Source organism: Tenrec ecaudatus, chromosome 3 (assembly GCF_050624435.1).
Source record: "Tenrec ecaudatus isolate mTenEca1 chromosome 3, mTenEca1.hap1, whole genome shotgun sequence".
NCBI lineage: Eukaryota > Metazoa > Chordata > Mammalia > Afrosoricida > Tenrecidae > Tenrec > Tenrec ecaudatus.
The window spans coordinates 145,320,430-145,347,463 of record NC_134532.1 but is presented as its reverse complement, the minus strand read 5'-3'; the positions used below and the strand labels follow the sequence as shown (position 1 = coordinate 145,347,463).

Genomic DNA, 27,034 nt, shown 5'->3' with positions numbered 1-27,034 from the left:
GTGAACCATAGTTTTAAGCAAAAACAAATTACAATTGTTATTTCTATGCATCTTTACAATGTTTTAATATATAACTCAATTCAGTAATGTTTGTGAAATTCTATGTTTCATAGTTATCATTGGGAGACATTAAATATGCTTTTTATTAATGTTACTGGAGTCACACAGGTGTTTCTATATACTATCATCATTATCATAGTATATATAAAACTTAGTTGACGTGAGGAGAAAATTCAACAGAGGAAATTCAATTTGCTAATAAGTTTTAGATAGAGGCCCAAATTTCAATATTGGTGATATATGCTAACTATTGGGTAGTTTGTATCATCTATTTAGAATTTAGAGTGCTCCTGATACTCATAAAGTCAGTAGTTGAACCATTTTTTGTTAACAAAGAATGTTTTCTTCAACAAGAAGTCACATTTTATTACTACTCCATATTAGTAGGTTAGCCAGAAATTTGTTATGCTTTTACAGTGTGATTTTTATTGCAGGGTGCTTTGCCTTTGTTGTCAGCAAGTAAATGTATTAACAAAATATTGATAAAACATTTTCATTTTGGAATGTAGTATAGATTACCAAGATACAAACATAATTAATATACATAGTATTAAATGAGTCATACTTATTATTGATAATTGTCTGATATATTTACGATTGTTTCCTCATGTTTGGAATCCTCGTTTTCTTAAATATGTGTTCTTATGACTATAAAAACCTTCGTAGAAGTCTTGTGCTTACTTTTTTGGCTATGTGTTGTTTAGTTCCTAAGTATACATTTTCTTTGTGGAATAAATAAAATGATAATTGTTTTCAGAAGGACTCTTGCCATTTCTACTTTAGTTACATCATGCACTACTTAGAGTCCTACGATAGCATTCAATTCAGTCAGCTAGCCACATTTGTGATAGAAAAATAGAAATAACATTGTTGAATGTCTTTTTAAAAAACTATACATATAAAGGATCAATTAAACAAGTCGTGAAAACAGTGATACAGTTTAGCAACATTGAAATTTTGTATTTTTCAACAACACATTTCAAGTTTGGGTTTTGACCTTTTCTCTTGTGACTGGAGCTCTAATGCAACTCATATTTCTTTTTTTACAGGCACTGGGCTGTTTACTGTATAAACTTTGTTTCTTCACTCTTCCTTTCGGTGAGAGCCAGGTAGCTATCTGTGATGGCACCTTCACCATCCCAGATAATTCTCGCTACTCTCACAACATACATTGCTTAATAAGTAAGTACATGATAATATGTAAGAAAGAATCGAAAGATGCTGTGTTTATGGCCTGCTGTTTATATATTTTTCCATAAAAGCTTAGTCTTTCTGTTTCATGTCTGATATTTGGTGAAACTATAATGAAGGTAAAATGTGAAAAAGATGGTTATAAGATTATTTTAAGATTAAAAGCAGCTTAATTAAAGATTAGGAAACTAATGTTGTTATGCTCCTAGATAAACTTCAGTAAGCAGGCAAGCACAGTTTACATAATTAAGGGAACCGGAATTTCTGGAAAAACTTAAGCCCAACATTTAATTAGTCTCTGTAATTATGAAATCCAAATATCCTGATCTGTTGTTTCTTTGAATCAAAGATTTGTTAGTCTTTGGATATGGCTTATTTTGCCTTCCTGTTTAATTGATAATGATTATGAATATTTTAAAATATTTTATTGATCATGAAATAATTAATAGAAAGCAACTCAGATACTATTCTTTTATTTTAAAGATTCTCAGTTTTTCATCCTCCCTCTTTTATGATCTTTTTCCTTTTTGATTAGACACTATGATGTAACCGTCTTTACAAATATTGCATAATTTCTGAAAAAGATGATTTGGGGATGAACAAGGATGACTACTAGATATTAAATATATACTAAGTGGCAGTGCGTAAATAGGACCCCTTAGCACTGCTTAATGAAGCAGTTTTAGCAATTCTACTCTGCTTTTGACAGTTTCAGAATGGCCTGCCACAGTCTCCTCCATATTCCCCTGCTGCACGGGTAAGGGGAAGAGAAAAAGGGTCAATGTAAATATATTTAGTGTTTTGTATATGATGAAGTTGGCAGTTCAACTTACTGGGACACATAGATAGTAAGACAATTTCTTAGCCACGTAGGTACAAACTATATAACGACTCCCTACTTCATTAGTGATGCTAATATTCCAGTATGATCAAAGATTTAAATGTGAAAAATAAAAGAATCAAGTAATTGGAAAAATAGTGTGAGTTCATTTGTAGGACTGGAATGGAGAATTAACAAGTTAGGCCTAAAACCCAGAAACGTAAAAGAAAAGGTAAATACATTTGATCTTTATATTTAATCCATTAAAAGTATGAAGCTCATGAACTCCATGATAGATTCCAGTGATAAACTAGAAAAAATATTTGTTACAAATTTGACAAGTGACTAGTTTTTGCAATTCATAAAAGTCAAATAACTCTGAAAGGCAATCATTCTAAAAGAAAAATGGGCGGCATGCTCAAAAGAGGAAGGCATAAAAAGAAATCAGCCTTGCTTGGCACTCTTCTCATTTAGTGGATGATCTTTTAATATTTGTAACATGCATTTGCTCATGCATGCTGGAAATGTAGAGAATTATAGTCATTAAACAAGTTATATTGCTCTATGGGTGACGTTTCTCAATTTTTGGATAGGAATAATGGGTAATGGATCATTGTCAGGCTGATGGGAACAGCTGTGAGTTTGGCCATTGCATTGCCAACTTGAACATTTTTCAGTTTTGTTTGAGGACACTGAATATAGTTGTGCGTGCCTGAGAGAGGTTGTTAAGTATTCTGTCTCGCTTGACTCCACAATCAGTGGTAATGGAAGCAGCACTCAGAAGATGAAAAGATAAGATTTGAGTTAGGTAAATCCGTGGCATAAAATCTCCTTAGAATATTGAAAATCAAGGATATTACTTTGAGAATTGAGGTGCGCCTGACCCAAGCCATGGTATTTTCAGTTGCCTCATCTGCTTGTCAAAGTTGGACCTTGACTGAGGAAGACTGCAGAAGCATTGATGCATTTGAATTGTGGTGCGGGGGGAGGGCATCGACAGTATGATGACTGCCAAAAGGATGAACTGATCTGTCTCGGAAGCAGTATGATCAGAGTGTGACTTACAGGAAAGGATGGCGAAACTTCGTTTTACATACTTTGGACCTGTCAGGACAGACCAGTCCCTGGAGAAGGACATCATGTTTGGTACCCTAGAGGGGCAGCAAAAAAGAGGAAGGTCCTCAAGGAGATGGATTGACACCAATGCTGCGACTATGGGTCCTGTCATAGGAACAAATGTTTAGGATGGCACAGGACCTGGTAGAGTTTTGTTTTGTTGTGACTAAGGCCACTGTGGGTCAGAACTGAATTGATGGCACCTAACAACAACAACACCTGAGGTTTTCTGTTCTAGAGAGATCTACCTCTTAGTTTTGTGCAGCTCTCTGTAAGACCCTAGTAATAGCCTCCATTGTCAGTGATTGAGTACCTCCCATAACTGTGTTTATGTGCTGATATATGCTTGTGGCAGGCTCTGGCCAAATTAAACTCTACCTGCTAGTACATCCCAGGTTACCTTGTCGGGTACCAATTGATGTTTTGTCTGTGCTTTGGTGATGAAGTTGTATAGTTTTAAAAAGTTGTATAGTTTTTTTCCTCAACCCTGTCTCCACATAAGCTTGTTATTTATAGTGTGTTATTTTTCAGACTGCTTATTTTTAGTAGCAAGTATATTTGAGACTATATTTAAGCAAACACAGGATTCTTAGCTCATGATCCCTCCATCATTAAAATTAGGGTATTGAAACCATGAAGGCACCCTGATTAATTTGAATGTCCAAAGAGTAACTTGAAGATAATTCTTGGGCTGTTGACTAATCTGGCTAGTTGAAGTTTGACCTTTTATTAGAGTCCAATAACTTTTGGGAAGTTGTTGGAACTGTTATGTAATTTTGTTGACTGAGAATTTCATTGGGGATTTTGCAGTATTTTAGAGACTGCATATTCTCAATGGACAATACTGTCCATGGGACAGTGTGACAGATGAGACAGTGTATATTCTGATGTCATTAAATTTAATTACAGTAATAGGTGTTTGTTTATATTCTGATCTTTAATATCTCTTCCAAAATAGTTGTATGCTTGTGTGTTGCTTGTTTTTTCCCCTATGTGTGGGGGTGTATGCATGTGCTTAATAGGAAGATGGAAAAGAAAATACTGTTGTTAATTGTAAGGGTGTAATTGAACTGTAGTTAACTGACACTTCACTGGACTTTGTAGTCTTTTATGTATCTTTTGTCAGTAAATATGCAAACTTTAGTTTTTAATGAATACTCATAAATTTGACCATGTATGAGATCTGCAATGACAAGCTTGGATAAAATCAAAGCATTCAAGTGAATCAGCTCTGTAAAAATTATTTTATCTCCTAAGGGTTGTGTACATTTTGCTTCTGAAAATTGTCTGGAGTATGGAAATCTAGAAGTACATTTTTTAAGATTCAGAACATATCTATAATATATTCTATGATTTGCGGTCACGTGGATACTTGATTATACTGTTGAGTATCATTAACCAAGGTCAAATGTAGTTTTTATCACCTATTGCCCATAGGGAGAAAACCCTGTGGGTGTAATGGGTCGAGTGCTGGACTATTAACAGCAAAGTCGGTGGGAGAAGATGAAGCTTTCTGCTACAATACAGATTATAATGTGTAGAACCTAGTTCTGCTCTGTTCTAAAGAATCATCATCCACATGGTGGAAACAGCATTGTTTGCCTTTTCTTTTTTAACCGTAGAACTTGGTTAACTTATACCTACTTTTCACGTAATGGCTATCTCATTATCTTATGCTTTTTTTTAACTCACAACAATAGTAAAAGAACCTCTCCAATCATTTTTGTTTAAATGATATGTGACCAACACTGAGATGTGAGGCAAGAGTCATACTGGTTGTGATAAAGTGATGTCATCAACTTGCCTATTTTTCCAGTGATTTGATAGACTGCAACGTAGTCTGGCAGTTAAGTGATGATGCTCCATTTTTGCACGGAGATCTGCTCATTGGAAGCTTGCCATGGTAGTAAGTGAATAGTGAGTGTATTTTGTCCCCTGAACGCTTTTCTTTTTAGAAGTAACAGGGGTGATTGATTAGAATTAAACATAAGGCAAAACTTTCCCACTAGTTTCCAGTTCTAGATCTAATGAAGCAAAAAGGTGAAAAGAATTAGGAAACATTTGAAGGAGAATGAAAACATAACTAATGGAAGCATAATGGGTTGTTTAAGAATTCTCAGGAAGAGCTTACAAAAAGATGATTGCTCGCTATTTCTTTTAGCTCCTTTGTTGTAAGATGGTTAAGGAAGTATATTGTTGAAGTTAGGAGCAAGGCTCAGGGGACAGACAACCCGAGGTCAGCTTTGCTTTGTTGCTTGTTCGATGTGGAATATTGAGCCATCTCCATCTCTTGCAGTGGTTGCATATCTGAATTGGGCTTTTTAAAAATACTGCCTTCAGGTTAGTGTGAGAATTAAATGGGTTTTTAGGTGTGTTTAGAACAGTTCTTAGCATTGTGTTTGATAAGAGTCGTTCAAAGCCACCAGTTGCTCTAAGGGAGAAAGATGAGGCTTTTGACTCCTGTAAGCAGAGTCTCTGAAACTCACAGGGGCAGTTCTACCCTGCAGGATCATTATGAGTTGCCATTGACTCGATGGCAGTGAGTGATTGAGTGATTCACCTTCACCCGATCCATGGTTATCACCAGCTAATTTTGGACTCTGTATATATCATGTCTATGTATAAAAGTAAGAAAATAACACTATCCGTTCATTTGTGTTGACTTATTACACTCAGCATAGTTTTAAAATGCTAGACTCATCATCTATGTTGTAAGATGTTTCAAGGATTTATCATTCATCATGACAATGTAGTAGTTTTATGCAAGTTGGTTTGGGTTTCTTGGTTTAGCTGGTTCAGAGCAGACACTCCAGTTACTCAGGTATGTAGTTTGTACACTCCATTCTTTAGGAGAGTTCAGGAAACTAGATTACTTAAAATTACATGCTTACAGGTACCATGTTTAGTGTCCCTCTTTAACTCTCTCTGTTACTGACTGATAATCCTCGATTTAAAACTATTTGGAATTAAACATGTAACCCACTTTTGATGATCTTCATACACTGAATTTAAAGTCAAGTGAGAGATGGGACACAGGAACTGTCAGTTTTGTACCGATACAGCAGATTGCAGAACAGAGGGCAGTTCTGGAGCCAAATGGATCTGCCCCTGCATTTACGCACACCCCGTCTTGGCAACACTGGAGAACTGTAAACTTCCTCCACAGAGGCAGGCCACTTGCAGCGAACATGTCCAGAGGGGAACGCTTTTGAAAGAAGGAGCATCAGAGATGGATGCTTACAGGTGCTGCTTTCTCTTCAGCCTTAACCTTTAAAAAAGCTGTAACTTTTCTTCGGGAAAGAATGAATTATAGTGGAGGATGCAAGAAACTGCAGTGGCACAGTGGTCTTTAAACTGTTTGACTGTGAGCCATAGTAAAAAAATGGTTAGTTATAACACACACAATAAATGCTTAGTATATAGACATGTACAAACACAGGATGTACATAACTGAAGAAGCCCTCAGGAATTGTTACTAATCCTTATTACAGGCCTGTTCTGTAATAGTTTCTGTTCCACTTCATTAAGATAAATACATTTTGAATTGATTTCTTTTTGTCACATACACAAGATCAGTGCAGTTAGACAGACTGACTCTAGGAAGATGAATTCCCCACATGCTTGAGCCCAGGGAGTTTGTTGGTGACATGAGACCAACCCTCTTCAGCCTGGCTACCTAATCATTATAGGCTGTGGTGCTGTGCTGAACTTGAAAGGTAGAATTACCTGTACTTGTATTGGCTAGAGAATATAAAATTTAGCATTTATTTTCCCTCATTGTTTCTCAACTACTAAGAAAAAAAACATATATACAGAATTTCTTGAAGGATCATCCTATTTTTCTACAAATTAATTTTTCATGTATTAAAAACCACGTCATCAGAGAAATGGATACTTGGGTTGTTTTCTTCCCCTGTTGCTCTCTTTTACTGAATTACAGTTAGCTGTTAAGCCATTGCTTCAGACCTAAGGAGTGTAGAAGATACGTACTGCGTCACATATTCCAGTTCCTTAAGAATGTATGTTCCGTGTGCGCCATGTTTAGGAGCACCTGAGGGACAATTTGCTCCCTTCTGTCCGTATCAGGAATATGTTTCGCGAGCCACTGGCTGTGATTCACATAAGGCAGTGGCCCTCAACCTTCGCAATGCTGCAACCCTTTCATACAGTTCTTCATGTGTGGTGACCCCGAAGCAGAAAATTCTTTTTGTCGCTACTTCACCACTGATTTTTCTACTGTTATGAATTGTGTGACCCCTGTGAAAGCGTCGTTCGACCCCCAGAGAGGTCACGGCCTGCAGGTTGAGAACCGCTGATATAATGGATCATAATGCCCTATTTGTATTGATAGCTAGAACAGGTAGAGCTAAATTTTGAGAATCCTATGGAATTGTAGGATCACATCATATGTGTTTTCTTTACTGACCTGACCTCATTGTTACTCTAATGTTTTCTCTTTTTGAAAAACCTTTAACTTTTCCATTCTTCTTATTTTTTTCACACGTATAAAACAGCCTTATAGCAACTGCTTTATAGAAACAAATATTTCAAATTAGCTTGAAATTAACTTTTAAAAGGCCAATGAGTTTGTTAGAGTAGGAAAAAATGGGGCCATAGTATGAATTTTGATTTGGTATTATATATAAAGTATTTATTAAAATATTTTTTATGTTTGTCCCCAGTTAATGCATGGATGTGGTACCTGTAAACATGGAAGAAATGTCTGTTGGTATAGACATAAACTATTTGGGGAGTAAAAATAAATCTTTTCAATTTCTTCTCTTTTCTGGAATGAGGTTGCATATAAATTAATACGTATTAGGACTATAATAGTTTTAGTTTTGATCTAATTATGATTCAGTGATAAAAATCAGTGTGTTTATTTGTTTTGGCGATATGTATTCTAAAAATCCACTGCCATCAAGTCAATTCCTACTTATATAGCATTTCCTTTATAGGGTTTCCAAGGCTTTGTAAATCATACAGAAGCAAACAGCCTCATTTTTCCCACCAGCAGCTTGTGAGTTTGAACCACTAACTTTGTGTTTAGCAATCTGGTGCTTACCTGACAGCACTACCAGGATTCTTTTTGACTTATCTTAGCATTTTAAAGTAAATAAAATCAAAATACATGCAGACTTTTTCTATACATTCTCTCAAATTAATTTCTTTAACCTTTATCCTTAGTGTCGTTTACCACACATGTATGTTTAAATCAAAACACGTTTATCCTGTTGTTAATTTGTTCTTTATTCAAAATACTCCTTCAACTTGAGGGAAAAATTTATTTCATTTTCTTTTTCAGTTTTGTCTTGTTTTTCTATTTAGATTGATCTATGTATCATTTTATTAGCAAATATCAGAAAATCATTTAAATATTGCTGTGAATTTGTTATACTTCACATAGGTTTTAAAACACTTTGAACTTCATACGAGCTTAGTGAAGTAGTTCTTTATGCACCTTTTTTTCTTTCTCTTAATTGTTCTTTATTTTAACCTGAATTAGGATTGTTTCCCTAGAGAAACATCTTATTTTGAAATGTTTATCTGCTAATTGAGTTTTAGATAGTCAACTGCACTGGTGCGTTAGAACATGGAAAATGGCTTAACAAAAGATGAGTATGCCATTGTATGTGAAAGGATTTCAAAAAGTTTGTTGAAAAGTGAAACTTAAGAAGTAATGGAAAATGTCCATAAATTTTGAAGCCCCCTTGTATGTATATTCATTGAAAACATTCTTTTGGCAACAATACAAGTGATGGTTATACATGTGAACTTCACCAGATGCACTACACAAGAATCAAATTGACTGTATCTGTGGAACTCAAAATCATCAGCCAGAACAAGAATAGGGCCCAGCTCCAAGATAGATCATCAATTGCTCATATGTAAGTTCAAGTTGAAGCTGAAGAAAATTAAAATAAAACTGCGGGAGTTGAAGTACAGCTTCTGAGAATATCTCACCTGAACATGGAGGCTCAACTCATTGGACACTGATGATCAAAGATCAGACAAACAGTGGGGTGGCATGCAGGGCAGGCACATCAGACATGGAGAAAGCAAAAGGTCACTGTGATAGGATTTGTGTCAGCTTGCTGGGCTGGGGTTCCTCGTTTGGCAGTCATCCTCCATGATGTGACCTACCACCATGTAATGGGCTCCATGATGGGCTCTAGGGTAACATCATGAACTCTGTGAGCAGCCACGCATCTGGTTCAACTTGAAGAAAGAGTTCTGGGGTGTGGCCTGCTGCTTTTTAAGCAAACGCCACGGGAAAGGTTTACTTCTGCCTGATCTGGATCCTGGATCTGGTTCATCAACCTCATGCTATATTGCCTGCTGATCCCCAGGAATTCCCACCAATGGACTTAAAAAAATATCTTACTGTAGTGAATATTGTTAGCATCGGTATAGAAACAAAGCATATTCTTTGAACACTAGCGTTGAATAGATTCTTTTTGATTGATTGTTTTTTGAATCATTTTATTAGGGTCTCATACAACCCTTATCACATAATCCATACTTACATCAATTGTGTAAAGCACATTTATACATTCATTACCCTCATTCTCAAAACATTTGCTCTCCACTTAAGGTCCTGGCATCAGCTCCTTATTTCCCCCCTCGCTCTCTGCACCCCCTTCCCTCACGAATCCTTGATAATTTATAAATTATTATTTTGTCATATCTTGCTCTGTCCGACATCTCCCTTCACCTACTTTTCTGTTGTCCATCTCCCAGGGAGGAGGGTATATGTAGATCCTTGTAATGGGTTCCCCCTTTGAACCACATCCTCCCTCCAGCCTCTCGGTATCGCCACTCTCAGCACTGGTCCTGAAGGGATCATCTGCCCTGGATTCTCTGTGTTTCCAGTTACTCTCTGTACCAGTATACATCCTCTGGCCTAGCCAGATTTGTAAGGCAGAAATAGGGTCATGATGAGGGGGGGGGGGGGGTGCGGCGAGGAAGCATTTAGGAACTTGAGGAAAGTTGTATGTTTCATCATTGCTACACTGCACCCTCACTGGCTCATCTCCTCCACACGACCCTTCCATAGGGGATGTACAGTTGTCTACTAATGGGCTTTGGGTCTCCACCCCTTACTCCTCCTCATTCACAGTGATAGGATTTTTTTGTTCTGATGATGCCTGATACCTAATCCCTTTGACACCCCGTGATTGCACAGGCTGGTGTGCTTCTTCCATGTGGGCTTTGTTGCTTCCAAGCTAGATGGCCACTTGTTTACTTTCAGGCCTTTAAGACCCCAGATGCTATATCTTTTGGTAGCCGGGCACCATCAGATTTCTTCCCCACATTTGCTTATGTACCCATTTGTCTTCAGCGATCGCATCAGGGTGGTGAGCATACAATGATACGATTTTTTTGTTCTTTGATGCCTGATAACGGATCCCTTCAGCACCTCTTGATCACACAGGCTGGTGTGCTTCTTCCATGTGGGCTTTGTTGCTTCTGAGCTAGATGGCCTCTTGTTTACCTTCAAGCCTTTAAGACCCCAGATGCTATATCTTTTGAAAGCTGGGCACCATCAGCTTTCTTCACCACATTTGCTTAGGCACCAGCTTTGTCTCTAGTGATTGTGTCGGGAAGGTGAGCATCCCAGAATGCCAGTTTAATAGAACCAAGTATTCTTGCATTGAGGGAGTACTTGAGTGGAGGCCCAGTGTCCATCTGATACCTTAATACTAAACCTATAAATATATATACATAGATCTTTTCCCACATCCTCATATATAAATATATTTACATGTGTACATGCCTCTATTTAGACCTCTATAATTTCCCTTTACCTCCTAGCTCTTTCCTCTATTTCTTTTACTTTCCTCTTGTCCCACTATCATGCTCAGCCTTCATTTGGGTTACAGTAATCCCTTTCGGTTATATTACCCTTGGTCACATCCTACCAGCCCTCCTCCACCCTCTTCTCCACTGATTTGGATCACTTATTGTTCCCTTGTCCCTGGGTTTGTTACCACCACTACTTTCCCCCCCCACTTCCCCTTCTCCCACGTCCCCCCCGGAACTGTCAGTCCTGTTGTGTTCTCCTCCAGCTTGTTCATCCAGCCTATCTTATTTAGACAGACTTGCGGAGATATTAACATGCACAAAAACAAGACAGAGCAAAACCAAGCAACAATATACAACAAAACAACAAGAACAAGCCAATGACAAAAAACAAAACACAAAAACGAAAAAGAAAAGCTTGTAGTTAGTTTAAGGGCTGTTAGTTGGCCTTTAGGTGTGTTTTCCAGTCCAGTCTGTTGGGGTGCCAAGCCCTGGCCCCAAAGTCTATTTTTGGTATTTCCTGAGGGACTTCATTGCTCTGTTCCCCTTGCTGTTCTGTTGTACACCCTTAGTATTTTGCCTCGGTATGGTGGGATCAGATCGGGTGGAATTCCCACACTGTGTCTCTAGTGTTGTCCCCTGTAGGGCTATGGGTCAGTGAGGGATGTGTCATATCTCATAGTGGGCCAGCCATGTGGTCTTCTCTGTGGATTCGCTGCTCTGAGCAGGAATGTCATCCTCGAGGCTTGCTGGGCCAGGATGTGCTCCATTCTCTCTTCCTCTCCCTTCATTTGTTCCTAGGTGCTCTGATCAGACATGTCCCTCTCCCGGAGCTGCAGACTCAGTGCTGTCTTCTAAAATAAATTCTTGGGGGGAGCGTTGAATAGATTCTAATATGCATAAGTTAGCACTCTCCCAATGATTCATGACAATTTAAAAACAAGAAATATTTCAGATAATAGTGTGCATGAGGACTCCCACTATGATACTGAATCTTTGAATAATTTTCCAACACCCTCTAAATTCCCTTTACTTTGTACCATTTTAAACGAGAGTACCTTTGCCATCTCTGGTGCAGAGCTTCTCTATGACAGATCTGCTTTTGACTTCACATGATGTTGTAACTATGTACAAGTAGTAGTTATGAATTTGCTTTAAACATTTCTAAAGTTTGCTAGCCTCACTAGTGATTTGGTAAGAGAAAACATTGCATTTTTATTCTCATAATGTGTTCCAAAATAGCTTTTGTATTCACTAAAACTTCTTTAAAATTCTGATCTCTTCTTGTAGGGTTCATGCTTGAACCAGATCCAGAACATAGACCTGATATCTTTCAAGTGTCCTATTTTGCATTTAAATTTGCCAAAAAGGATTGCCCAGTCTGCAACATCAACGTAAGTGATTTTCTAAGTAGAATGAGTTACACCAGTGTCATGACAAAGAATTTGACTGTGTGCTTGTGCTTAGTTTTTGGCACAGACCGGGCGGTGGGTGGGACTAATACCCTCATTCCTAAACAGTCAGTGAAATGCCTGGGAACTATAGGCATGGTGACAACTCTCTTACCGTGCATGAACGATTACTATTAAGTTGTTTGAACTTAAACGATTAATATGCTGGGCTTCTAGATTAGAAAACATATATTTCTGCTTAGCTGTGCTAGGGCATTATTGAGATGCTGGGTGCCCTGTGAACAGAGAGGTTGGGGAACCTTTGGTGTGAAGAGTGCGTGCATGGTCAGAGGAAAAACTTGGGCTCAGTTCTGTCATTATCAGTTAAGGGTGATTTTTTAAATGTTGGGGAAGTTACTTGATCTAAATTTCCTTTTCTATAAAACATAAGTAGTGGAGGATAAAAATAATGCCAAGCCCAATGCGTCGTTCACCAGAGGTGCTCAGTTTGCAATAGCTCCTACCATTTGACTCAACTACCTCAGATGAACTGCGTGTGGGCAGTCTCTCCCGACTTCAGTAAGGGTTGTTACTCTTTTTAAGTCATCCTCAACATCGTACACGGCATGCTAACTGGATTTGCCCTTACAGGCTTTGCTGCATGTGATCTAACCCAGGGCACTAAGAAAACAGTCAGATGGTGACATCTTTGCTTTTCATTGACCATTTCAATGTAATACTTTTGACGTTCGTGATTTGCAGTCTTAACATTTTTGTAATGGAAGTTTCTTTAGTCACCATGTAACTGTGGGTTTTTAATGAGCGCTTATTGAGTACCTTTTATGAGCAAAACCACTAGGGCGTAACAGAGGAGTAAGACCTTCAGCCCTGGTTTTCTTGACCTGTCCCGGCAGTGTCCTGACAACTGTCTGCAGTGTTGAGCAACCAGAGTTTACTCATATGCAAGCTGCTTACTTTTCCCCACCCAGATTGTGAAGGAGTCATTGATTTCATAAGTGCAATGTTTTTCACCCGCGATTTCTGCATTTGTAAAGTCGATGTAGTGACATTTTGTCTTCTATGTATTTTTCAAGGGTTTCTGTGGAGCTTGAAGGTGGAAGTGACACTTGCATGACACGCAGCGATATTTGCAGATTAGATCTGGCATCTTTGACAGTGTATAGGTACCTAAGGGGAAACTACAAGGTCAGCAGTTTGAAACCACCAGCTAGCTGCCCCTTGACAGAGGGCTTTCTACTCCTGTCAAGAGTTATCATCTCAGAAACTCACAGAGGTAGCTCTGCCCTGTCCTGTAGGGTCACTTGGAGATGGTATTGCCTTGATGGCAGTGAGCTTGATTTTCTTGAGAAGGTGATAATGAGAGTTGTGTCTCACAGACTATACTGTTAAAGTTCAGGAATATATTCACATCTTTAAAAAACACATTCTGTAATTAAAACGACTAAAATAAAGTTTTTTTTTTTTCCTTCCAAGAATTCATCTATTCCTTCAACTCTTCCTGAACCGATGACTGCTAGTGAAGCAGCTGCTAGGAAAAGCCAAATAAAAGCCAGGTAGGCAAAGCTAGCCTGACATTTGTATAGACCTTAAAAAAAAAGTTCTCTTTAATCTTAACAACTGTTATTGATTAGCCTTTATTCCCAGCTACAAACAGTGTGATTCTTATTGCATGGAGTATGGAGTGTAAATAACAAGTTCAAGACAAACAATATTGGAGACAGGATTTGCCTTCAGTCCCACTTGGACTACTACCTTGTAGCAGTAACGAAGACATGTTTAACTGCTGATGTTACCGTGGACCTCTTTATCGGCAGACGGTTATCATCATTTTAATCACATGGCATATCTGATTGGTGAAACTTGTCTGATTTTACTTTACAGCATGGCTTTGAGTTGGTTCCTCTCAGTTTAGTTGTAGCTGACAAAGCTACACCGGGAGGGGCCTACATTGTGGGTGAAACAGAACAATAACCAGAAGGGGAAGTATTACAGGCCATCATTTGTTAGAAACTGAATCTCCCTTTTAGAAAACAAGGGCAGCTTGCACACTGCACAGCAATCAAATTCTGGACTGCCAGCGTAGAAAGTAGCAGTGTCCAGCTCAGATGTTGGCTGTCAGCACAGTTTTGAGTGTGTTGCTCTCCACAGTTCTGGCAGTAATCCAGTCTCCTACATCCGACTCCTGATGCTCACTAGGGTCACTCACTGTGTCTGTTCTGAGTCTCTTCTTTAGGACTAACTCATAATTTTTCCCCTTCTGGTTATTACTTCACTTCACGCAAATTTAAACAATTCGGATCTGTTGTGATTTCACTCTGCCACCCATGACTGAACCTGTTCGTATTGGTTTGAAGGACTGGCCAATTGCTAGTATGAAGTGTGTGTGTGTTTGTGTGTGAAAGCCATGCAAAGTAAAAATAACTCAGGCAGAATTGTTCTAGAGTGTTTAGAATGTCTGTGTACTGTATAGAATTTATGGTGAAAGGTTATGTTGTACATCTTATTTTCATAGTTATTTTATGGAATTCTTGGCCATGCTTCCTTTTATTGTGTTACATTGTATTCTCTTTTTGCAAATGTGCTGCATCTTCCTATGTATACTATAACTTATCTGAACACAGAGATCGTGTTTGTACACTCCATGATTTTCAGACTCTGCAGTGTTCTGCTCGATAACAAATAGATGTGAGCGCATGCACTCTGTGGATCTCTTGAGGAGTCCCTTCCTGCATGAAAAAGGGAGAAAGGGCAGTGTGTCCTGTAGACCCACTCTGTAAAGAGTGGATTGTAAGTGGGAATATTGAACACAGCATTCCCCTCAGCCAGTTCATTTGAGGAATTCAGTATTAGGTTTGCTGTCACATCCATAGTTTGAATTCAAGAAATAATTCTTAAAATGAAATAATATGTATACTTTTTTTAACTTTTCAGTTTAATTTTCTTATGATTTTACCATCTTCAGCCCATCTTCTTCCTGAATAATTCTTTAAAAAACATATACATGCAATACATTTCTGTGATTTTTCTAAAACCTTTTGATTTGATTTCAATTCCTTTCTATTTGGAAAGATAGCTGTTAGCAGGACTCCCTCTGGTGGTACATTAGGTACATTAGGAAAGAGTCAAGGAACAAAAAATCATATTGTAAAGGTGTGAGTGCAGAGTGGCGACTCGAAGCCCATCGGCAGCCAACCGGACACCCCCTTACTGAGAGGTTGTGGGGAGGAGATGAGCCAGTCAGGGTGCTGAGTAGCAACGATGAAACATGTAACTTTCCTCTAGTTCTTAAATACTTCCTCCCCCCCAATATCATGATCCCAATTCTACCTTACAAATCTGGCTAGACCAGAGGATGTACATTGGTACAGATTGCAACTGGAAACACAGGGAATCCAGGACAGCTGACACCTCCAGGACCAGTGATGAGAGTGGCGATGCCTGGAGGGTGGAGGGAACGTGGGATAGAAAGGGGGAACTGATTTCAAGAATCTACGTATAGCCTCCTCCCTGGGGGATGGGCAGTAGAGAAGAGGGCAGGGGGAGACATCATACAGTGTAACAAGACAAAATAATAATTTATGAATGATGAAGGGTTCATGAGGGAGGGGGAGTGGTGAGGGAGGGGGAAAACGAGCAGCTGATATTAAGGGCTCAAGTGGAAGGCAGATGTTTTGAGAATGATGATGGCAACAAATGTACATATGCGCTTGACACAGTGGATGTACGTATGCATAGTGATAAGAATTGTATGAGCCCCCAATAAAATGATTTTTTAAAAAGACTCCAAATGTGGCAGATGTGTGCTTGGTAAGTCATGTATGTAAAATTTCAAAATATTAAATATTTTGCAAATGTGCTAAGGGGCATAGCTTAAGAAATTTTGAAAATCCTGTTGAATAGTGAGCATTTTTTTATTGGATTTTTTAAATTGGATTGCAGTGTTTTGTACTGGATTCATGGATGCAAGGTTTATATACACATTCAAGATAATTACTGCTTTTTAGAAAAAAAAGAAGCAAATATCTTTTTCTTCCTAAATTATTTAGTATCTCTTGCTTTCAAAACTGCACATAAGATTTTGTCATTGGGTTGAAAAATTAGTAGGGGCATAAATTTTATCTAATTTCCATGTTACATAGTGTGTAAATGAAGCAATTATAGCACTTTAGAAACTGAATGTGATCTGGTTTGGGGTTCTTGTGTTGTATAGTCCCTGACTCAGTCTTCTCTTTTTGGGGGTTAGGAGGAGAAGACTGTTCCTTATTGTTTATTATTTTTTGGATGGGTTTAGATATTTGGCTCTAGATTATAGCCAGAACTTTATGATAGAGTTTATCTTTGCTTCCTTTTGATCTCCTCTCCAGAACTTTATTCGTTTTGGTGTCCACCTTCAGGGTAAGACGTGGAATGATAGCATGCTGTTTTAAGGAAAATCATTAGGTTTACATATTTCGTTTACGTTTCTGTTTTAATACATCAATTTGCACTTGAGATCCAGACTTACGAGGGAGCCAGAAAGACTTGCACAGTCAACAATAGTAATTAAAATGTATCTGATAAAATTGATGCATTAACGAATAGTAAATTAGAAATAATCTCAGTATTTGGTGAAATGTATTCCTCTGTTGTAGAATAACAGATAACATTGGACCAACAGAAACCTCAATTGCACCAAGACAAAGACCAAAGGCCAACTCTACTGCTGCCACTCCCAGTGCTCTGACCATTCAGAGCTCAGCAACACCTGTTAAAGTTCCCGGGCCCGGTGAATTCGGTAACCACAGACCAAAAGGTAATGGCGACCAAATCAAATCCCTTCCTTTTTATTGGTTACTTAAATACAGTCGTTTGTAGTTCTGTTTTCTAAGGGTGTAAGTTATTGAATTATGTAGTTATGTAATAAGTAACTGAATTAAGTTACTGGGAAACTTAATTCAGTATTTTGAAGCAGATAACATAAAAGTCTTAAGAAACTTTCTCCTGATGTCTGTTAAACTCAACTGCTTTCCTAAAGTTGTACGAAGAGGGAAATAAAAAAGAATACAATTTTCTTTGAGCCTATAAACATCTGTTCTTTGCCTGAGTCACCAAATAGTGGGCCTTAGCATTGATAGTAGAAGTTCAGGGTTACAGAAAATTCTATGTTGTATTGGAAAGGAGGAAGTATTTTCAGTGAATCTCAGCAAAGGACTGTATCTTACCATGTAACTTAAAGAAATTACCTGGTTTTGAGAAACATAGAGCTTTTTTGTATAAAATACCTTCTGGGCGTTATGATATAGTATGATTAAAAAAATCCTGAAGTAAATACTGCAAATATTAGAGGAGGAAGGTAAACAACTAGAGTGGGTGAAACTGTAAAACAAAATCAAAGTTCAGAAAAAAACACCAGATTTAAGGAGTTTGACAGACTGGAGGAATGTCCAAGACTGTTACCCCAAGACAACGTCCTAACTTGGAACTGAAGCCACTCCCCGAGACAAACTTTCATCAAGTAATAAATTGGCGTTTGAAATAAATAATCATCACTCAGAAGAAATATGCTCCTTAGAACAATCCATTATCTGCTCAAAATAAAAAACGAAAAGGTGGGAAAGGCAGGGAAAATTTACAAATGGAAAGAAACCGAGGGAAGTCATAGGGAGACACAATCCACATCACTTAGGAAAGATAAACTGATAGGAGTTCCAACCCCCAAATCTAAGTGAAAAAGAGAAACTAACACAGTGGGCCCCCAAAGCTCCCTGGCCCTGTGCCATCCACAGGGTCAGTTGTATGAGTCTATCAGACTCTTATGATATATAATGTTTTCACTGGCTGGCTTTTGGAAGTAGATTACTAGGCCTTTCTGCCCAGTGCATCTTTTTGGGAAACTATTGAAACTAGTCAATGTCATAGCAACACACATGCCTCACTGCAGTTTGGAGTAAATTAACACTGTTCTTTGAGTTCTTTTGTTCTGTTTTGTTGTGACCCTAAGATGCTCTGTAAGTTTTGTAGACATACTTTGAATTACAGAGAACGTGTGAGCTCTGCCTTGATAGAAGAACTCTGTATTAGATTGAGCTTGTTAATTGTGTTTTTCAGAGTTCTTCTATCCTCAGTTTTGTTTACCTCATCTGAGAGAGGTGATTTTAGTTAAGACCATAGATTTGTTAATTTCTTCTTATACTTCTCTATGTTGTTATTTTATTATGAAGCCATTTTAGACGTATTAGCATTGAATATTTTAATTATATCCTTATATCTCTGGTGATTTTGGCCTTTCCTTCTCTCTCTTATTAATGTTCATGTAGTTGCTTTCCTTTTATTAGTACTTGCTTTATATCCTTTCAACCCTTCTATGTAATTTAATTTTAATGTATCTTATATAAATATTAGATATCTTTATTTTTTAAAACTGTGATTATTTCATTCTTATTTACTGTGGTTGCATGATTATGCTTACTGACAACATTCTATGATTTCTATGTACCAAGAATCTGTTTTAGTGCTGTTGTAGTGTGTTAAGTTTTTTATGGTGCGTATTATGTTTTTTTTTCTTTTAATCCTTAGGGTGGATAAAGATTTCTTTATTTTTTAAAAAAGAAATGGCTTGGAAATACTGCCTCTTTAATGTATTATTTTGTGGTGTATCTTATAGATAGCATTACTGATGGCTAGGGTGAGTTTGGGAGTGGGGATTGGGCGGTCATCTGTGTGGTTCTGACTGAGTGAGCTGCTCGAATTTTACAGAAAGGATTGGAAGGTTACATGGCATCCAAGAGATTATATTGGAGAGATTACTCATCTTAACTGATCAATAAACCTGCTTGTTAAAGTCAGGTTTAAGAAAATTTGTTTTCATTTGCAACTCAGAATATATGCCTTCTGCTAAATAATACTAAGCTTAGTACACTTCCCTCAGTGTGTGCAGTGAGGAGCTGGTCTCACAAGGCACTATACAGAGAGCTTTGATTTCACATGGTCTTTCACCTCTAGTTCTCCAGCCCCACTTCACGGCCCTAAAAGATGATTGTATCTCTGAGGAGCTGAACTTTTTAGTTTAATTTTTAATAATTCAGTTTTAAGACTAACAGGAACATGTATAATTAGAAGTAAAAAAGTAAAAGTTAGAAACTTTTCAGAGCAGTGGTGAGAAAAGGCTTAGGGAGGGTTGATGATATTAACAGTGATGAAAAGGGCCCTTTCTCTGCTTCCTTGAACTTCCCTTCCCTTCTGTACCCTTAGGATGGCACATTTGTAGTTTGCATGTAGGATAAGTCATTGAATGAGAATATAAAAAGCATATTGTTGTGTTTCTTATTTTTGGTGGTGTATGTAGCTTAGTTTTATTGTAGTTTCAAAAGTTTCTTGGTTGCAATTTCTTAGGGTAAATTTTAAGCAGCTAGTAAATACATATATCCAGATGTCACTGTAATTAGATTTTGGTATTGCAGCATGCATTGAACTTCAGTTGTGTAAAATATTCTTTGAGACTCCAGCAGATGAGTACATCATTTTTCTACCCCTTAGAGTCCCTATTTTGGAAATACCCAAATAAATAATTAATTACATATGTGCTGGGCTGAACACAGTATATTAAATGGTAAGTAAGTGAACAAAGAAGAGATTTTTGAGTTAAAATTTAAAGGAGAAGTTCAATAGGCTGACAGTGGCAATTTTCGACTTCCTGTAAAGATGTTGATCTGGATCGACATACTGTGCAAGCTCTTCAATAAAGTGCGAGGAAACAGATACAGAGGACACACCTGGAGCCCTAAGTCTTGGAAGGAAAAAAGGCGAAGTGAGCATAGCACCAATAGCATGTGAAGCCGTCGTAGGCAGGGTCCCGGACTGTCCCTGGTAGTCCCCCCATTCTGCGGTCTAGTTTTAAATAAACAGAGTAGCACTAGAAGGGCAGGGGAAGCAACAGGCTAGACTGCAGTATTCCTCAAATGTTACCTGGTATTGATGATTTTGTAGGCATTTGATGATGTTCCCCATCCCTGATCTAGAGGGTAGACAGATGCCAACTTGGGTGATGGGTAGGATGATTTAATAAAAGGGAGGTGGGGAATATAGAAGTTTCTATAGTATAAAGATAAAAGAGTGCTTTGGTTAAACGATCGTTCAGATGATTGTTTTGGAATCAAAACCTTTTTTACTGAAATCATTCATATGTTAATACAAGTTTTTCGAAATCTATTTTAGGAGCACTGAGACCTGGAAATGGCTCAGAAATCTTACTGAGTCAAGGTCCCCCTCAGCAGCCTCCACAGCAGCATAGAGTACTTCAGCAACTACAACAGGGAGATTGGAGATTGCAGCAATTTCATTTACAGCACCAGAATGCGCAGCAGCAGCAGCAGCAGCAGCAGCAGCAGCAGCAGCTACTACTTCAGGATGCTTACATGCAGCAGGTGATTCTTCTGCTATTTTATATATGGATATAGAAAGTGGTCTTGTCAAATTCATGTGGCGTTTGAGTATCATCACCATGTATTTGGATACTAGACTCAAGTAAAGATTTTACCCAATTTCCTAAGTGATTTAAAAAAAGAATATGTGTTTAATTTGTATTCTTTGATTTATTTAAGAAAATTCCATTGAAGTTGATTGCATCAAGGCTTTTGTGGCATTTGAAAAATTAGCATTGTTTACTTGCTCTCATGAATATGCACCTGCAGATTGATGTCTGAGGCTGCGTTTTTACTTTAGTTTTATAGATTAGTAATGATAGGTGGGAAGATGTTAACAGGGCTTTTCCAGAAGGAAGTAGCGATGTCATGGGCTTTTGTTTTCAGTTTCATTCTTTTGCCTGGGAACTAGAGTTGAGAAGGATACAGAGAAAAATGAAAATAAGTTCTATTTTGTCCTTTGCTTCATCTGAACCCACCAACTTTTCAGTTTCGCTAAACCATTTCAGTATGACCACCGTAGTCTCCATCTCTTTATCATTTCCTGCTCCTGCTTCAAAGGTGGCTCATCATTTTTAGCTAGAGGTGTCGGGGTGGGGGCAGCAAGGAAAACTGACCAGACTTTCTTTCTGTTAATGCTACACATGCCCTGTCTGCACAGTCCTATCCAGTCCTTTGGCGAGAGCCTCAGAGACTAGGAAGAAGAGTGATTTTAAAAAGTTTCAGTCCACTACAATAGCCCTCAAAGCAAGTACAGTGTTCATGGTGGGCAAAAATTTCCTTGCCTTTTTCGCACCATGCAGTTTTTAATTTTCTTAAAGTTTCTTCCTAATAAGCCCTTTGATCAACCTGTGCCCTTTGAGAAAATCTGTCAATATTGTGCCTTTAGAGTCCCAGTAAGAAGGACTTAGCTTTCTGACCTGACCTTTCTGCCTTGAACTTAATTGGCCTGGCAAATCCCCTCAAAAGCCACTGTCTGGTTGAATCTTCCTTGGTGGGGGGTTCCTCTTTTAAAGATAATTTTATTGGGAGCTCTTACAGCTCTTATAACACAATCCATACATCAATTATATTAATCATATTTATACATAAGTTGCCACCATTTTCTAAACATTATATTCTATTTGAGCTGTTGGTATTAACTCCTCTTTTTACTCTCCCTCCTTCCCCTCCCACCCCATGACCCCTTGATAAATTATAAATTATTATTTTCATATCTTACACCAACCACTGTCTCCCTTCCCCCACAGTTTCTTCACCCTCCTCTTCTCCACCTTCTCCCTACCCTTCTGAAACCACTACTTCCATTTCTGTCCTGAGGGGTTTATCTGATCTGGGTTCTGTGTGTTCTGACTTGTGATCTCTACTGGTCTGCCTGCTCTGGCCTAGCCCGCAGTGTGAGGCAGAATTAGCACCTGTGTGTTTTTGAGCCAATTATTTACGAGCATCCTTATGAGTATCTCTTTCCTTTGGGCCTGACTCATAGGCCTAGAGTGGACAGTATACTGTGTCCGGAAAATGCCAGTGAAGAAAAGACCTAGGTGGGCATGAGATACAGTGTGCAGATGATTGTCACTTGTGGGATCTTCATGAAGTAGGAAAGGAAGAGTTTAGGTTTCTCTCAGATAGCCTGAAACTATGCTGCAGTGCTTACTTCTAGTAGAATCTCTTTCTGGGCTGCCTTAATTTTGAAACCAGTACCAGTAAGCATTTATGCCACAATCACTTTAATAGACTATTGTAAGCTATTTTACATTGGTGTGTGAACTAGTAATTTCGCAACTCATTGCTACGGTAATGTCAACGGAACTTAGAACCAAAAGACTCTACCACAGAAGCGTGAGAGCTGTAGACAGACCTGTCTATTTTTGCCCTCCAGTATCAGCAAGCAGTGAGGCAGCAACAGGCTCTTCAGCAGCAGTTTGTAATGCGCTCAGTGTATCAGCAGCCACCCACGGTGTCACAGTACTCTACAGCGGTAAGTTGACAGTTTTTTGAGAAAGATGTTAGTATACATTGAAGTGTTCAAATGAATTGCACGTGTTACTATTCAGTGTTGTTAATTGATGCGTTTAGTCAAAATCACTCATATTTTTTAACCTTCTTTAAATTTGGCTGGACTACAGAACCTAAATTTGGTACATAATAATTGACTGGCTCATAACAGATGGGAAATTATATGCTACCCTTGATCTTTTGGCATTGCATCTTCGACTCAGTATACATCTACTGAACAAGAAGATAGGCAGGAAAGACACTCTGAAGAAAACGACTGATTCCAAGCTGTTCTATTGTCTTTTTCTGAAAGTGTTTAAATCCCTCCCAATTAGCTTAGCTTCATATAGATTCTTTTTTCTTGCTGTGCTTTTTCAGTAGCAGAGCTTCTCCTTCATGTAACAGTTGTTTTTCAGGTTCCTTGAGTGGCGTTGAGCACACTTTTGCACCGTAACCTTTTTTGTTTCAGATGCAGCAGTATCAGCAGGCCTTCTTGCAGCAACAGATGCTAGCTCAACATCAGCAGTCTCAACAGCAAGCTTCACCGGAATATCTGACTTCCCCTCAAGAGTTCTCACCAGCCTTAGTCTCCTACCCGCCGTCACTTCCAGCTCAGGTTGGAACCATTATGGACTCCTCTTATAGTGCCAATAGGCAAGTATTTTTCCTATGACTGCAAATGGAATTTTTAAAAAATCATTTTATTGGGGGCTCATACAGCTCTTATTTCAATGCATACATACATCCCTTCATCGTGTCTAGCACATTTATACATTGGTTGCCATCATCATTTTAAAAACATTTTCTTTCTACTTGAGCGAGCCCTGGGTATCAGCTCCTCGTTTTTCCACCTCCCTTCCTCACCCTCCCTCCCTCATGAACCCTTAATAACTTATAAATTGTTATTATTTTTTCATGTCTCCCTTCACCCACTTTTCTGTTGTCTGTCCCTCAGAGAGGGGCTTATATGTAGAGCCTTGTGATGGGTTTCCCCTCTCTCCCCTCACCTTCCCCTTTCCCTGCTGGCATCGCTACTCTCATCATTGGCCCTGAGGGCTTTATCTTTCCTGGATTCCGTGTTTCCAGCTCTTACCTGTACCAGTACACATGCTCTGGTCTAGTTGGATTTTTAAGGTAGACTTGGGATCATGATAGTGGCGGAAAGAAGCATTAAAGAACTAGAGGAAAGTTGTATGTTCCATTGGTGCTATACTGTATCCTGATTGGCTCTTCTCTTCCTGTGACCCTTCTGTAAGGGAGTGCCCAAGATGGGCTTTGGGTCGTTACTCTGCACTCCCCTCTCATTCACATTGATGTGATTTTTTTGTTGTTGTTGTGGGTCCCTAAAGGGAATTATTATGGAAGCGGAGATTGGAACGGGCTTGTTAAGAGGCCCCTGCTGTAATATAAAGAGAGCCCATCTTCTTGCAGAACCTACTCTTCCTCTTCATTCTTCTTGTGTTTATGTTTTTCCATCCTTTCTTCCATTGCCCTCAGCTAATTTTGCCAACTGCTACTTGAAAATAGACTCAGAGACATTTAGAGCAGCACGTAGGGCTAATGCATTGTTTGTAATTTCAATAGAAACAAAACCTTGATAAGTTACTTTGCTAGTTCTGAAAAGAAAGACCTATTAATCAAGTTAAAACAACAGCTTTAAGGGAGAAAGATGATGCTTCCAACTCCTGTAAAGAGTCAGTCTCAGGTACTCCCAGGATCCCTGAGTTGGGGTGGGGTGGGTCTGGGTGGGGGTGGTGTGGTGTATGGGTGTGGTGGGGCGTTAAGGTGAATTGGAATCAACTCGATGATAGTGTTTGTTTGTTTGTTTGTTTGTGTTCTCTTTGAGCTGGCTTCCAGATGCACAGGAGGAAATAAATGCTGGCGTTTGGGTTACTAGAACTCTAAATCCATTCTCACAGAGTACTGTTTCAGGACTTGAAAGGGTGTGACGAAGGTTAAAGATGTGACGAAGATGTGGGAAGAGACTGTTTTGACAGAGGAATAATTTTTCTGGTTTACTGTAGCACTAGTGATCCAAGAGTGAGACAGGAAGGGATGATACAAACCTTTTATGATCTGGTCTTAGAAGTTTTACACTGACATCCCTGCAGCGTTTGGTTTATTAGCAGTGAGATACTAGATGTAACCCTCTTTCAAGCACATGGTGGTACAGCAGTTACTCGTTGGGCTGTGATTCTGCAGCACGAGCACTTTGAAGCCACAAGCCTCTCTGTAGGAGAAAGACGTGGCTGTCTACTCCTGTGAAAAGTTATAGTCTTAGAAACTTACAGGGGCAATTCTACCCTGTCCTACAGGGTCTCTGAGTTGGCATTGGCTTGATGGCCAATATCATAGTCTATAGCATAGCCTAGCATACAGTCTGAGAAGAAGAATATATCATGTCATCCTAGGGACAGGAAATGGTGGATGTTCCTGAGCCCTACTTTGAGGGCTCAGAAAGTTCAAAAAGGCTCATTGGCAAGCACAAGGGAAATGCTCATCTGTTTATCTCTCTTTGAGTTTCACCCAGTCTGATTTTTGGCTCAAGACCTCTCAACCAGTGGTCCTAAGCTCTGGATTATACATAAGGACTGAAAATTGTTTCGATCATAGAAAATTTATCTAACACTGTGTAATTCATAAATCAATCCTCACAGTTTACCTTTTGGAATTTGTCCTCCAACTCTGAGCCCTCTCATATGAGAGCGTTTTAGTCAATAGAGAATTTTTGCCTCATTCACGGTGATAATATCTAATATTGTTTGGTTTGCCTCAGGTATGGTTTTCTTTATGCTTTCCATGGACTAACTCATTTAATTATCTCAGTAACTCTAGGAGGTGGTGATCCTTAACTACCATTGAGTTGACCCAAATTCAGTGAAGTACATTCTGTTATTCTTACTTTCAGATGAGGGGACTGAGGCAGAGAGAGGTTAAAGACCTTGCCCATATTCCTTGTGGAAGTGCTGGTATTCAAATTCAAAGTGATCTCTCCCCAAAGCCAGTGCTGTTATCTGCTATCTTCATGATATGGGAGGGAAAAAAAGGTGTTTTTCTAATCATTTATAATGTATGAACTACAGCATAAGTGTGCTTTCCTCTGATGTACTTCCCCTCTCATTACTGTAGATCCGTTGCTGATAAAGAAGCAGTTGCAAATTTTATGAATCAGAAGAACCTCAGCAACCCCCCTGACATGTCCGGGTGGAATCCTTTTGGAGAGGATAACTTCTCCAAGTTAACAGAAGAGGAACTCTTGGACAGAGAATTTGACCTTCTGAGATCAAGTAAGGGACACTTGAAGGCTTATTTTGCTTCACAGTAGAGTAACAACTCTATAAATATTCTGCAAGGCCAAAGAACTACTGTTAGGTGGTGTTTTGAAATTCTTTTTTGCATTTGAGGGCAAAATTCAGGCCGCTGTCTTTTATATATATTAAACTGTGTTGTGTGCTTTAGAAATCAATTGCTTGGTAGTAGCTAATAGCCCTAAGATTGCTGATAGTATGTTGACAATCCTAACACTTAAATATTGCCTATCTATGAATGTTCAATTCAGAGTATCTCCAGAATAATGGAAAATAATTGATGTTCAAATAAAAAAGGGAAACAATAGTATCTTCTTGCCTTACTAATCACTTTGTAGCTCTGCTTTCTTGCACACTCAGTAGAAGATAATGTTGGTCTGAGATGCCCTTTGAAAATGCTTGAAAGAAAACCTAAGCTCCTACATTATGTTAATGTTTATATTTCCCTTTAATGAATGGTCACATACAAGGGCTGCTTTGTTCTCACAAAAGGCAAAGGTTAAATACATTCTTTTCCACTTTGAATCAGATATCTCAATGTTTTTACTGGCAATCATTGGTTTTTCTTAAGTTACCTAATATTAAAAAGCTCATTTTTGGAAGAAGGTTGCAAAATAGCATAAGTATGACTTCTACAATATGCAGATAATGTTCAGGTATTGGAGACTTGGATGCATATGTGTGGGGAGAGTTGTGGATTCTCCCAGTCTTTCCTTTTTCAGGTGGTAAAAAGGACTTAGTAGTCCCTGGTTTATGGTTTCTAGTTTATATTTTATTTTTGGCACTCTGAGACCATTTATTCTTGAAATGCTTTGTTCCAAATTGGTATATGTTTTATTTAAAATGTATGGCTGCCCCCAAAATCAGGGATCAGTGGTTGTTAGGAATTTGAGTTTGTATTTTATATATTGGTTATATGATCAAAAAAAC

General features: G+C 38.5%; 1 protein-coding gene across 3 annotated transcripts in view; it reads left to right on the top strand.

Moving 5' to 3' along the window:
• Positions 1–27,034, top strand: part of BMP2K (BMP2 inducible kinase) — a 126,548-nt gene that overhangs the window by 66,202 nt on the left and 33,312 nt on the right. For all 3 annotated transcript variants that reach the window (XM_075544148.1, XM_075544150.1, XM_075544151.1), the window contains exons 7-14: positions 1,110–1,242; positions 12,281–12,384; positions 13,876–13,955; positions 17,034–17,194; positions 20,596–20,804; positions 22,681–22,779; positions 23,266–23,450; positions 25,926–26,083. In XM_075544148.1, the coding sequence (XP_075400263.1) occupies positions 1,110–1,242; positions 12,281–12,384; positions 13,876–13,955; positions 17,034–17,194; positions 20,596–20,804; positions 22,681–22,779; positions 23,266–23,450; positions 25,926–26,083 (1,129 nt within the window). The remainder of the gene's footprint in view (positions 1–1,109; positions 1,243–12,280; positions 12,385–13,875; positions 13,956–17,033; positions 17,195–20,595; positions 20,805–22,680; positions 22,780–23,265; positions 23,451–25,925; positions 26,084–27,034) is intronic.